The sequence below is a fragment of the Onthophagus taurus genome, chromosome 3 (genome assembly GCF_036711975.1).
Source record: "Onthophagus taurus isolate NC chromosome 3, IU_Otau_3.0, whole genome shotgun sequence".
Lineage (NCBI taxonomy): Eukaryota > Metazoa > Arthropoda > Insecta > Coleoptera > Scarabaeidae > Onthophagus > Onthophagus taurus.
This window is the reverse complement of record NC_091968.1, coordinates 4112605-4126671: the sequence shown is the minus strand read 5'-3', so window position 1 is coordinate 4126671 and position 14067 is coordinate 4112605. Positions and strand designations below refer to the sequence as shown.

General features: G+C 35.7%; 1 protein-coding gene across 1 annotated transcript in view; it reads right to left on the bottom strand.

The window, feature by feature from the left end:
* Positions 1-14067, bottom strand: part of LOC111417511 (cyclic AMP response element-binding protein A-like) — a 39384-nt gene that overhangs the window by 1368 nt on the left and 23949 nt on the right. Inside the window, exons 2-5 of the mRNA XM_071194900.1 lie at positions 5269-5479; positions 4814-4977; positions 4492-4758; positions 4284-4427 (exon numbers count right to left, since the gene is read on the bottom strand). Coding sequence (XP_071051001.1) covers positions 4284-4427; positions 4492-4758; positions 4814-4977; positions 5269-5479 — 786 coding nt within the window. The remainder of the gene's footprint in view (positions 1-4283; positions 4428-4491; positions 4759-4813; positions 4978-5268; positions 5480-14067) is intronic.

Here is a 14067-nt window from a genome sequence, read left to right as displayed (position 1 = left end):
CATGTCGTTTAAAAATCGTAATTTTTTTTTAATCGACTATAATGTCGTTGTTAACCATCTATGAACTAAAGATAATGTAAAATCTATACCTGAATGCTAGATACTGTTGGCAAAAAACTAATTATTAGTATCAGAAGATTAAATACTGCTAGTAAAAGACTAAAAACTGCTTAGAAAGAGGAAATACTATTTCAAAAAGTTACTTACTGCTTCTAAAATGTTAAATACTGCAGAAAGAATACTGCTTCCAAGACTAGTTATTGCTTTCAAAGACTTTAATAATTGTTTGGAAAAGAGATATGCTTTCCAAAAAGCTACCAACCGCTTGCAGAATGTTAGATGCTGCTGGAAAAGACTAATAACTGCTTGGAAAGAACAGCTTTGCTTCCCAAAAGCTACCTAATGCTGCCAGAATGCTAAATACTACTGGAAAAGGTTACAGGCTCTCTTTAAACGTTACATTCGGATTCACCTAATTTACCGATTTATTTCAGAATTTTTGGTAAAAATTCCACTTTGAGTTACTTACCGAAAAACCTATATTTTGTGTGCTAACCATATATTTTCGCAGCACATTTGGTTAAAGCGCATATTTTCGGGTAAAATACGGTTGTTTCTTAGGTTTTTGACGCACAACGACTAAAATGTCGTTGTTTACCATCTATAAACTAAAGATAACCTAAAATCTTTAACTTATTGGTTCCTGAATGCTAGATACTGTTGGCAAAAGAGAAATTATTGCTACCAGAAGATTAAATACTGCTAGTAAAAGGCTAAAAACTGCTTGAAAAGAAGAAATACTGCAGAAAAAGACCACAACTTACTTGGAAAAGACTAAATACTGTTGTCAAAATATTACCTATTGCTTTCAGAACGCTAAACACTGCTGTTAAAGGTTTTGACCTACTTGGACAGGCGGAATACTGCTTCCAAGACTACTTATTGCTTTCGAAAACTTTAATGATTGTTTGGAAAAGAGATATGCTTTTCAAAAAGCTACCTAATGCTGCCAGAATGCTAAATATTACTGGAAAAGACTAATAACTATATAGAAAGAAGAGTTATGCTATCAAAGAAAGGTACCTATTGCTTCCAAAATGCTAGATACTGGTGGAAAAGATTACAATCTGCTTGGAGAAGACTAGATAGCGCTAACAAACAACTACAAACTGATTGGAAAGATGAGATACTACTTCCATAAGACTACTTACTGCTATCAGAGCGCTATATACTACTAGAACAGATTACGACCTGTTTCGAGAAGACTAAATACTGCTAGGAGAAACTATTATCTGCTTGGAGAGACAAGATACTGTTTCCAACAGACTATCAACTACTTTCAGAATGCTAAATATTGTTGGAAAGACTACTAATTGCTTGGAGAAAGCTAAATATTGTTGGCAAAGACTATTTAATGCTTTCAGAAGACTATATACTGCTGCCAAAACATTACTAAGTGCTTGGAGATTACAATACTACTGGCTGAAGACTTCCATTACAGATTTAAAAATTGCTGCTACAACACTCGATTCTTTGTCACCCAGATGCGACATATCGTTTTAGAGGGGGGTAGGGCACATTCGGATACACCTAATTTACTGATTTATTTCAGAATTTTATGTAGAAATTCCACTTTGAGTTAGGTTGATCAACATTTAAACCAGTGCGAATTTCTCAAGAGGTCTTCAGACACATTCGGCTAAACCCAAATGTTTCTAGTTCTAGGTCTTGTGTTAGTTCTAGTTTTAGTTCAATAAAAATATGCAACATAGTGATATCTTATGCTAACTACTGCTACCTAACACTCACTACAACTAACATTAGATCTAAAACTAGAAACATTCAGGTTTAACCATGCGTCTTTAGACGAATATTTCTAGTTCTCGCAACCCACCCCAACCCATACGTTCAGCTACGATGCCCCGCAGACATCACATTAAGCAATTGGAGAGAGGTCTTCTTCTATTGAGGCGTAGAAGCAAGTACATCATAAAGCTGAAAATGTTTGGTTAGGTGGGACAACAGTAGCTCGCTGTCTAAAAGTCATAATCAAAGTATTCGACTGATATAAATTGACTCCTGACTTGATTATTGTCATGTATCACAAGCAAGCGGAGGGGAGAGGTCCAAAAATTGTCCCCTAAGTAACTTCGCAAGACAGTCGATCAAGATTGCATACGCCCAGAGTCGCCCATAACTACCTTTTGAAAGGTGAGCATACTAGAGATCAAACAATGGCAAACTAGAACTATCATCTATCTAGCATTAACAATACCAGCAATAAAAAAAGGCTATATGGTAGATAATAAATAAAGAACTAAAAGGGAATCAGTAATACAATATTAATAACCTTTCCAGCCCGGATGCTCAGAACTTCAATAATTATTTCTTCAAGGTTGCGGTGAATACAGTAAAAACTATCCCTGTTTTTTAATCTTCCGACGCACGGCTAAACCCGATACTTTCTAGTTCTAGGCCTAGTGTTAGTTCTACTTTTACACTAACGCTATCACTAGAACTAACACAAGACCTAGAACAACAATCATTGTTTCAATCTGAATGTTTCTAGTTTTCGATCTAGTGTTAGTTCTAGTATTAACACAGAGTCTATTGACACACAGTCTATCTAACGACAGATAGTCAGTCGTTATGCATCGAAAGCCTAAGAAAAACAAGGGTGTTTCACTTATAAATATACGTTGTAATCTCACCCAGTTTAGTAATAGTATGTTAAAAAACAAGTTTCGTAAGACACGCTTGAAATGCACGAATTCAAGTTGAAAAACGAGTGGCGACGCCACGAGTTTTTTAATGAATAACTGCTTTAAGTCTTATGAAACGTGTTTTTTATCCTTTTTTTTTTAACAAAATTAAAATAAATTTTGACAATGTAGGGAAATAGGTATGTAGCAGTTGGTGACACAATTTCTTGACAATTAGAAACTGTCAAAACACAAAATGTATTCACCTGAAAAAAATGTTTCATGTACACCTCCCAAAATAAGAGAAATTGCTCAGTGTTCAATGTCCTCATCATTGTGGACCTTGTATTCGATGCTAAGAACGTGTTTAAACATCCATAGACAAAAATTGTCACATTGACAACTAGAAAAATTAATCACCCAATGTTACCAACTTGAACTGGTTCCATAAAATGTTACTAAAATCTCATTACAGCACCCGTTTGAGTACTGTTAGAGCTTTCGTTACCGTCGCGAATTACAAAAAAATAACTTTACTTTTAAGTTTATCAGATTGATTTTGTGTGTGGCTATAAAATAAACAATATTGTAGTTATCCATGTTGCAAGGTGTATGTTAATAAAAGTCAAAAATAAACCTATTACTTGCGTTTATTCAGATTTGCACTGTGTTCGCGAACATAAGAATAAGGGGAATTCCAATGTTTATAAACACTACATTGAAACTGTGCTTAATATTAATTATAAAGATATAAAACTTTTACATAAATGTAATAAAAGTTAGAAAATGGATCTTCTTACAATTTTCAGTCTTTTTTTTGAAAGACTGTAAACTTAAATGTTAAAATTTTTCCCTCCCTCGCGAACACGTGTCTCCAACTTGTTGTTTTTCCTTTGTACGATCGGTTCAGTCTCTTTTCTTCTCGTTACTCCGGCGCATCGCTGCGAGACTTCTAACAAAGTTTTTTCAGACTTTCATTTATCGTTTTCGGTCATTTATTTGGTTGAAAATCTCGCAGCTCTCTTCTTCTTTCGTTTTCACTGTTTTCGTAAGGTTTTGTACATTTTTTTAAATATTTAAATTTAATTAGTTTTATTTTTTAGATTTAACTTTACAAAATTTTATATTCAACCTCTGTAACCTTTTTGACCTTCAAAATTTTTCACAATTAACTTTTGATTTCAATATGTTCAAATTTAAAATTTTCATCGCTTGTGAGCATCAGAAACACTGACTGTAAGTTATTTAAATTTAACCTTTTTTTGTTGTTTATTTTAAGTTTTCTGTAACTATTATCGATGCAAATCTGAATAAACGCAAACAAGAGATTTAATTTTTACTTTTATTAAAAAATAAACGATTTGTAGGTTAGGTGTTAACCGGTTTAATAGGAAACTGCATGGTTAATATTGCTTGTGACGTCACATCGAAACTTTAATATCATTTTTTCGGTATGTTCTACACTTTTCCGCTTTCTTTTTATTTTTAACGTGTTTTTTGGGTCATTTCACATTGATTAAAAAAAATCATCGATTTTTAAGCCACATAATGATTCTTAAATTTTTCCTTAATTATTATTACCTTATTTTTAATTTTCCTCCTTATTTTCTTTAACGATTTTTCTTCAGCTTTCGTAAGCGGTAAACGAGTTGGAACTGGATATCCCTCAGCTATTAAAGTTCGTTTTTCTTCCTCTGTTAATATCAAAGTTCCAGTTGAACCTTTCTGTTATCAAAATAACCAGAAACAATTAAAAATTCTAAATAATTTTAATTTTTTATTTACTTACAGGTTGAGTACTTATTAATGGGGTATTAATTGGTTGTCTCGTAGTATGTGTAACCATAACACGCGCGTTCGTCTTTCGAACACATGGTGAATGCGAATTATCTTCGCTATCTTCACTGCTACTACACGACGGAGGAGTTGGAGGCAGGTGAAATCTCGTTCCTGGTTCAATTTTCACGTTAATCTTTGAAAGTGAAAACTTTGGGGCGAAGACGTTATTAGAAGTTAACATTAAGTTGGAGTTTCGGATTATTCCGCAGGTACGTTTCTAAAAAATAATTTATTTATTCATCCTCTTAATTAAATGTATTGATAAATCTTACTGGTGGATCTGCTAAGAAAGAGTCCGCAAAATCATCGTTTTGTTGTGGAGATGATGGACAAGATGAGTGTACGCTATCCGTTTCACTTAAAGGTTCATCTTTTATTACCATTTCTGAGTTCAAGCGATGCGTTGGAATCATAGGAAAAAAATCTTCTTCCATATCTAAAAAGTTATTATTTTTAATTATTTTGCTTTTTAAGGTTAACATATGTTAGGTTGTCAAATTTTGACAGGACGATAATTTTAGAAGGTTATTCATAGATGGCGTAACAAATTTAATTTTTAAACAAATTATTACACAAAAATTAATTATTCAATTAATTAATTAAATAATTAATAAAAATTAAATAATTTTTGTATATAAAGTAATTTTTTGTAAAGGATTTGGAATTAATTTGAATTCACCAAAAGATGGCGCTAGTTTGATGGCGCGATTTTAAAATTAAATTTTACCTTCAATTCGTTTGCTGGATATCGGCGAATCCGGTAATGAATCCCCATCAGAAGCCAAACTATAAGAATGTTCCGTTTTAATGGGTCTCGTTCCTAAAGCAGCGTCTGTCATTAATCTATCGTGCAAAACCGGTGAAATTTCTTTGTCGAGGAAATTCCATTCAACTTGGAGATCAGCCGATGAGTTCACTCTTAACACTTCTTGCATTGTCTATAAACAAGAAAATTGCATAAATTATAGAAAAGTCAAAGAAAAAGAATTTCTTTGTGTATTTTTTTGGTGTATCAAGGAAACTGAATGAGTAATCATGATGTCATGCAGAAAATAAGCACATTGCAGAAATCAAAAGATTTCAAAATAAATTGAGTTTGGGTAATAAATCAAATAAGTTGAGGTAGATCAGTTTATTTATTCTTAAATATTTATTTCTTTAATAAATCAATCTGACAAAAAGGAGATATCAAAAGAATAATAAAAGTTTAAATTAATTAAACTCAAAAATAGATTTATTTTTTTACAATGTATTGTGTCGAAAATTCGCCAAATAAACAGTGTACTCGTAATAATTCAAAAATTATTTTAATATCAAATAAAAAAAACTGTAACTTTACAACTTTTGGGTGGGAGAGACACGCTGAAACACACACTTGTTCATTTCTGATTGGTTGAGTTCGTAGTGAATCACACGTCCTGAATATGCGCCGGCGTTGGTTTTAATAAAATTCGAATCTCGTCGTAATCAGAACCCATAAATAAAACTCAACGTCGTGAAAGGAGCATCTTTCAACTCGGCGCGATTCAAAGATTAGAGATTTTTATCTGGTACTTTTGCTTCAAAAACCGGGTCAAACTCTTCAACGATACACAATCGTTTTGTGACATTTCACAGTTGATTTTGACCTTTAAAAAAAAATCTTTCGATTGCGCGATTCGCGTTCAAGCTTATATCTAAAGGCAAAAAAAAATCTGTCGATGGTGAAAGTGGCAAAATGATACAATTTTTTTTTTTTCGTTGGGTTCAACGAGAACATAGAGAAAAGCGGCTTTCTAAAGTCTCTTGCGGTTTCATAAAACGAGGCTTTTTATAAATTACCGTGGGAGGTTTAATTTTATGGATCGCTTAATTACCGTATTGGCGTAAATTAATAAAAAATGAGATGTACCCGGACTTTGATGGTTGATAATGTTCTGTTTAATTTAGTTATCTATTAAATTAACGCAATTTTAATTGCGATTTTAAACTAAATTTTTTGAATGTTTTTAACACTTTGGTTTCGGGGAATTTTATCAAATGTGGAATAACCAGAATCGCGAATTTTTTTTTGGATTCATTTAAAATTATTTAAATATTTCAAAACTCCATTCTATGAAACATTTTTAATTTGTTTGAATCTCTAATCGAGTTTAACCGTCTGAAGACGCAAACGATGAGAGGAAGATTACAATGACACAATAGGAGGTGTTGATCACGTAGATCAATATTTAGCTAAAAATCTAATTTCAAGAAAATGGGGCAAGAAGATTTTCTTCCATCTTTTTTCCATCATTTAGATTTATTCAATCACGTGGGCTACATAAGTAGATGTGATAAGTCAACATGCACAGAACAATAAAACAAAATACAATAGTAAATTATACAGTGTGTCCGTAAAATAACGGATATAGGCGATGAAATCGTTGCAAACGGGTTACGGAAAAATTCCTAAAACGGGTCTGAAGATTTAAATTTTTTAACCAATCACTTTAAACAATTTCCTAAGTATCAAAAAATGGCGTAGTAAGTAGTTGAGCTCTTTAATACGACATATCCTGATCGTCAACTCATTAGCCAAAGTATGGTGAGCCTACCTGTGAGTAAATTAAAAACCATGGGCATCCCTTGAAACATTTCTCGAAGTCTGGCCTACCAAATGTTTCAGGGGAGGTTAAACAAAACGTGGTTTTAGCTGGGAAAGAAAACCCTCATCTTACTTCATGTTACTTCTTACTGTAAGGGGTATTTCACTTAACCCGTAGGGCTGGGTAGTCGGCGGATTTTCCGCCGGCGCTCGCGATAGTGCCATCAGTGTTGGTGGGTTCCGCGGGTGAAGTGAAAAATTATAGTGCAAGATGAGTAAGATAAGCAATCCCAAGAAGGAAGGTGGAAAAAAGGAGGTAGCGAAGGAGGGAAGTAAGATGGAAGGTGGAAAGGACAAAAAGGAGTCGGAGAAAGGAAAAGCAGGTACGTCAAAAATGGCAGAGGAGGAACAGTTAGCGTTTGGAAGAAGAGGCAATGTGGCTAGGTCTCCGCCGAAGGTGGCGCAATTAGTTGAGCGTATAGAGGAGGTTGTTCGTCCACTGATGTCCGAGTACGAAGAGCAAGGGGCAATTCCTAGAGAAAGGGCATCGTCGTTGCCGACGATGACCGAAAGAAAGAGAAAAAAGTGTGACTTAGATATCTCAGTGGAGCCGGAAAAGGATGTTAGTAGTCCACTTGAGCGAATGCGTGAAGCAGGACTTGCAGGGCTTTCTGATTAATGACCCGTCCAGGCTTTCAAAGAACACGAGGCTGACAATATTGGAGAGGTTTAATAAAGTAGAGGAATTGTTTAATGAGTTGGTGATAGAAAATGAGGTGAATAAGCGTGTTATTGAAGAGTTGAAAGCGATGCAAAGGGTACCGGTGGTGGGTGCGATGGCACCATCTTATGCTGGGGCGGTGTCTTCAAGAATGACGGGATCGGAAGCAAGAGGAAAGAATGTGATTATAGTCAAATGCAAAGAAGATGGAAAATTAGATAACAGCGAGTTGGTTAAACGAGCGGTGTGCGAGGATATGCTGAAGGGCTTGAACACTGTGAAGGTTAGGAATTTAAGGAAGATAAGGGAAAATGGAGTGGTGATACAAACGGAGACGAATGAAGATGTGGAAGTGATTATGAAGAGTGGTAGATTGAACGAGTTAGGTTTGAAGGCTGAAACACCGAGGAAAGCAGCGCCGTGCGTTATTTTGTACGATGTAGAAAAAGAGATTAGTACAGAAGAACTAGTACGCGAACTGGCCGTCAGAAATCTGGATATGACGGAGGAAGAGGTTAAGAAGGAGATAAAGATTAGGTCGAGGGACGTTCGTAGGGAGGGAAACAAGGATAAATCAAATGTTATTTTAGAGGTTTCGCCGGGTATAAGGAGAAGGTTGATTGGAAGGGGCAGGATTTTTGTGAGAAGCTTTTCGTACAAGGTGAGTGACATTGTGTTGGTGTTGCGTTGCAACAAGTGTTTGGCTTTTGGTCACGTTGCGAGGTTTTGTGAAAGGGCTGTAGTATGTAGAAGTTGTGGAGTGGAGGGACACGTCGGAAAGGATTGTAAGAATGGTGATAAACCTAAGACTTGCCCGAATTGCAAGGTTAGGAGTAGGGACGCCGGACATTTGGTGCTTGATACGGGGTGTCCGGAGTATAGGGGGGCGTTGGAAATGAGTAGATCGCGTATAAACGATGGGTAGAGAGGGTTGTGGGTTTAAGTTTTGGGAGTGTTTCTAGTCACGTTTTGAATTTGTGCTACTTTTTGGAATTATTGTTAGGATAGGATGTTTTAAGGTTTTGTGAGTGTGTTTTAACGTTTTTTTGTTTTCCGATATTTTGTTGTTTAGAATTTCTTTTGCGAAAATGAGTGAGTTCTTATATTGCATGATGATGTAAAAACGGTAAAAGGGCAAGGCCCATAGACCGTAAAAGGACTGTAGTGATATTTTTGTTAGTGTTTGTTTGTAAGGGGTATTAGGTCTAATTTGGACATTAGTAAATCAACGGTTCACAAAATTTTAAAACCCGCAAAATATCATTCCTATCAAGTAAACCTCATTAAAGAGCATTTAGTCGTAGTTTTTGCAACAACACTTTTACAACGAAAACGAAGACTTTGCAAAAACATAATTGTTACCGACGAGGGAACATTTACATTGAGTGGACAAGTAAATAGACAAAATTGTCGATATTGGGCTACCCAAAATTCACATTGGGCAAGAAAGTCACACTCAATATCCGCAAAAGATGGTATGGAGCGAAATAGTACGGGATACTGTCCTGGGTTATTACCTTTTTGATGAAACCTTAACTGGAGACAGATGTTTAGATTTTTTCAAAACGATATCATTCTTTTCATAACAGCCAGATTTTCCGATAATGTTAACCCAACCCTATTCTAACGGCTGTTATTCCAATAAGGCGCACCACCACACTTCAACAAGCTATACTAAATCACTTTTTGACACTTAGGAAATTGTTTAAAATGATTGGTTACCATAGTTACTCATGGCTACTGCTATTTTTATCATGTTAAGCAAATTTGAATAGTTAAACTTTAAACTAATTTTTCTCGAAAATTTTCTTATGTAACTAATATATTGACAGTACTGGATTCAAAACAATATCCTCTTTCATATTCCGCAATAAAAATGGGGTATTGCCATTTACAAAAAATTTAAATCTTTAGACCGTAATGATTTTATCGCCTATATCCGTTACTTTACGGACACACTGTATAATACGTTATAACTAATAAAAATCACTACTTATCTAAAAATTCCTGTCTTGAATAGAACACAGACTCTAAGAAGTACCGTTTTACAAGTTGTTTAAATTTTTTGGGGCACTCCTGAAATCTAATCGACAAGGGTAATCTATTATAAATTCTTGGGAAGTCATAAAAGGGGCTTCTTTCAAATGTAGAGGTGACATGTCGAGAGAGAATGAGATTATCTCCACCACGAGTATCATATTTGTGAGCAGAAATTACAAAACGACTTATATTAGTCTTTACATAAACCAAAGCCTTAATAAAAGCACCCTCCATTGAAAGCAGAACTATTAACCTCAAAACAAGTTAAATACCTAGGGGTAATACTAGACAGTAAATTAAACTGGATCTCACACTTAGATAAGGTGAGGAAAAAAAACCATCATGGCAAACCAGATCTCGCTCCTATGAAGGAACTGGGGTCTCAAACCACGAATGGCTCATTGGGCCGACGTAACAATAATCAGACCCATGGTCGCCTACGCCTCATTGGTTTGGTGGCCAAAAACAAAACATAAGACAACACAACAACAGCTGGCAGAAATCCAGCCGTTAGCATGTCCTAACATAACGGGTGCAATGAGATCCTGCCCGACGGCTGCTTTGGAAGCCCTACTCGGTCTCACACCGCTCCATTTATGTATACAAAAGGAGGCAGCTTCAAGTGCCTTATCACTGAAAACAGTTTCTTCAGAACAGAAACCTCAAGAAACAGAAATCCTCAAGGACCCATGTCTAAATCACCTGATTGAAATTAAAACGGATCTTATACCGACAGAATACAATTTCAACCAGCCATATAAGGTCATATTTAGAAGCAGGGATGATTGGGCGAAGGGAGGGCCTCAACTAAATAGCCTGGTATAGCGATGCTTCAAAGACAGTTAGATCCGGAGTAGGTATGGGCATCAGTGGCCCAAACAGCCACATTAATCTGCCCCTCAGCTCGGACATAACAATTTTCCAAGCAGAAGTTCTTGCTATAAACTTCTGCACCGCTTTGAACCTACACAAGGGACAGAAAGGTGCATGCATAAACATTTTCACAGACAGTAGGGCCGCCTTAAAGGCAATTCAGGCCTACACGTGTGACTCCGCATTGATCAGAGAGTGCACCAGCAACCTGAGAGAACTCGCTAGGGGCAATGATGTTACCCTATGGTGGGTTCCAGGTCACACCAACATTGAGGACAATGAGAAGGCGGACAAACTGGCCAAAGAGGCAGTGAACACGCCCTTCATTGGACCCCAATCTGGCTGTGGACTACAAAAAAGCCACCTAAAACAAATAATCACCAATTGGGAGGTCTCAAAGGTAGCCTTACGCTGGAAAGAACTTCCAGGTCACAGACAAGTAAAGAGTATGATAACTCCGTCGCAAACAAAACCAAAGAGGTTTTATGCCTCAGCAAAGGGGATCTAAGGATGCTCTCCTCTTGCACATTGGACAAGCTGAGGATCCAACTTGTCGACTTTGTAACGACGAGTTAGAATCAGCTGAACATATACTGTGCAATTGCGTCGCCAGAGGCCGTCTAAGATACAATATTTTCGGAAAAACTTTTTTGACACCTACCGACATAAAGGTTCAAGACCTAAGCGCAATACTAAGATTCATCAACGACCTACATTTACGCTAAACCTTTGGAGGGCTAAAGTTACAATAGATCTTATAGGTCGCGGTAACGAGAGGGGCCGCTCCCCTCAGCCCGGCAGCAATAATAATAATAATAAGCCTTCGATACATAGATGCATGGCAAGGTGAGTATCGAATGACTCCTGAAAGCTTCCCTACGTGATTCCCTGCCATGTAAGTCGAACAATAATCTAATGACGCGTTTCTGTGCCACAAACACGCGATTCGACTCAGTCGTAGCACCCCACACTACTATATTATAGGAAATAGAGTAATTAAACTTTTTTTAATTTCAAAATTGCATAATAGGCTGAGTTCATTTTCTTGCACACAGTTGTATGTAATTTTCAAACGATCCAACATCAAAGAAAGAAATTGTGTATGTTGCGCAATTAATAGTTTATCCTCAAAACTAGACGGCAATGTTTGACACTTGTAAAAACTGATACAAATGATTTTATCAACATTTAACGTAATCCTATTACGCTCAGACCATACAGAAAACTTTTTAACTCGTTCGCCATGGCGTAGTATAGAATTAGTACCTCACTGGCTACTCTACTTTGACCGGCGTAGCATCAATGAGTGCCTCAATTCATTCAAAATTCAAAAAGTCTAGTCAAAAATACTTATATATGTTTTATAATTTTATTACAGTGTATTTTATAAGGATTTATGACAAAACTTCAAAACTATAAATATTAGAAAATAATTATGTATTTTTGACCAACCCAAATGATGATATTTTTAAATTTTTTTTGCTTTATGTATAAAAAAAAGACATAGAACACAGTAATTCTTATTACAACCTAGACAGTACTACTTGCTTCTGGTTGCTTTATTTTGAGTTACATTTCTACCGAACTGTTCTGTATTGTTGGCATAGCAAATTACACATCGATTTCTCTTGTGTTCTTTCAATTTTTGTAAGTTATTTGTTTCTTCAGGCTCCGCAGGCAGGTTACTCGTAGATAAGAGTGTTTCGGCAAACTGTTCTCGAAATTCAATGACGACAATCTTACTCTGTGTAATTTCTTTGAATAAAAAAATACATTGACCAATGCAGAATCTAAAATTAGTTCAATAGCTAATTTTCGATACCATTTAGTACCTGTTCTCAGGCAATGTGAATATACTTTTACGTAGTCAGATAAGTAAATATAAACTTTCGAGTTATTGTACCTAGTCAAAAATAGCTAAAAATTGTTCTATTTTCGTTTCATGTTGTTGAACTCAAATGATTTCGTCAGTATGTTTTGTTGTGAGTAACAACACATCACGAGCATCTTTTCATTTTACCATTACAATACCACAAGTGTTTTTTTTGGGCTTTTATTTCTAGAAGGTTCTTTAGTAACGATAAAACAATATTTGAATAAGCATTCCCACCTCCTTGGTCATCTTTTCCACGGTACACCTGGAAATCATATGTGTATCCACCTGTGGTGCATAATTTGTATGTATATCTTTATGCCAAATTTATGTTCCTGTTTTTTATGTACTGTTTGAACCTTAGACGTCCACGGAAGGGCACTAACGTTTCATCAAGGCATATGCAGGAGTCGAGCGTAAGAACGTTTTGAAATCTTTTTGCTATTTTTTTCATCAACGGTGTCACCTTTCGGAATCTATCATTAGAAAAACTTGCATCTTCGTTATTGTTGAAATGCCACATCTACAATAGCTGTTCAAATCGATTTCTTGGCATCACACTTTTCACTTTATTGGAATATAAAATATTGATACTCCAATAAGCCTTTAGACGTGGCAATTGTATTAATGTGTAGTTTAGGTGTTTGTTGTATTAGTGTGGATGGGCCACACGATAATACCTAAAAAAATGTGAGATACAAACTTTGAATATCTTTTTTTCACTAATTTTATCATTTTTTGAAAATCTGCTTATGGCACCATATTTGTCTATCAAGAAACAACATACAACAAAAAAATCAGACATTTTGATATAGAAAGCTGATAAAAATTCGCTCCTTAAGTGATTAAACAGCGTTATTATCCTGAGTCCGGTATTTCAAAGAGATATTGATGGAGAACGGTTGCAGTGAGTGAATAAAAAGCCGAATATTATATATACATACATATTATGTAATCAAAGAACATTGAGCAGATGTTATGGAACAGCCTGAAGCAGAAGCCTTATCGCTTGCAAACGCTACAAGTCTTACGCCGATACTACATCAATATCAAAACTGCATAGTCTTTAAGAACAGTACATAAAGCTTCATTGTTATATGTAATGGTCAGTTTGGATGGCCAATTCGAGAATGAAAGTGATAACTAATCAAGTCCCTGCCACCACAGTCTGCATTGAACTGGATCTCGGGATGATGTCCTGAATATGGCTTATTCGATTGGCAACAAACGTCTTCCAGCGTCAAATTCAATCAATTCAAGCCATTTAAGCACTATCATGATTTTCAGTTTAAGGAATGATGAGAAGCTTGACATCAGGAATCTTGCTAAATCCGTCAATAGAACAGCACCACACAACTCCAGTCAAGGTATGGAAATAAGTTTCAACGGGGCAACCCTAGACTTAGCACAGACAAAATTTAGTTTAATAGTATTACCAAATAAAGTACTGCGC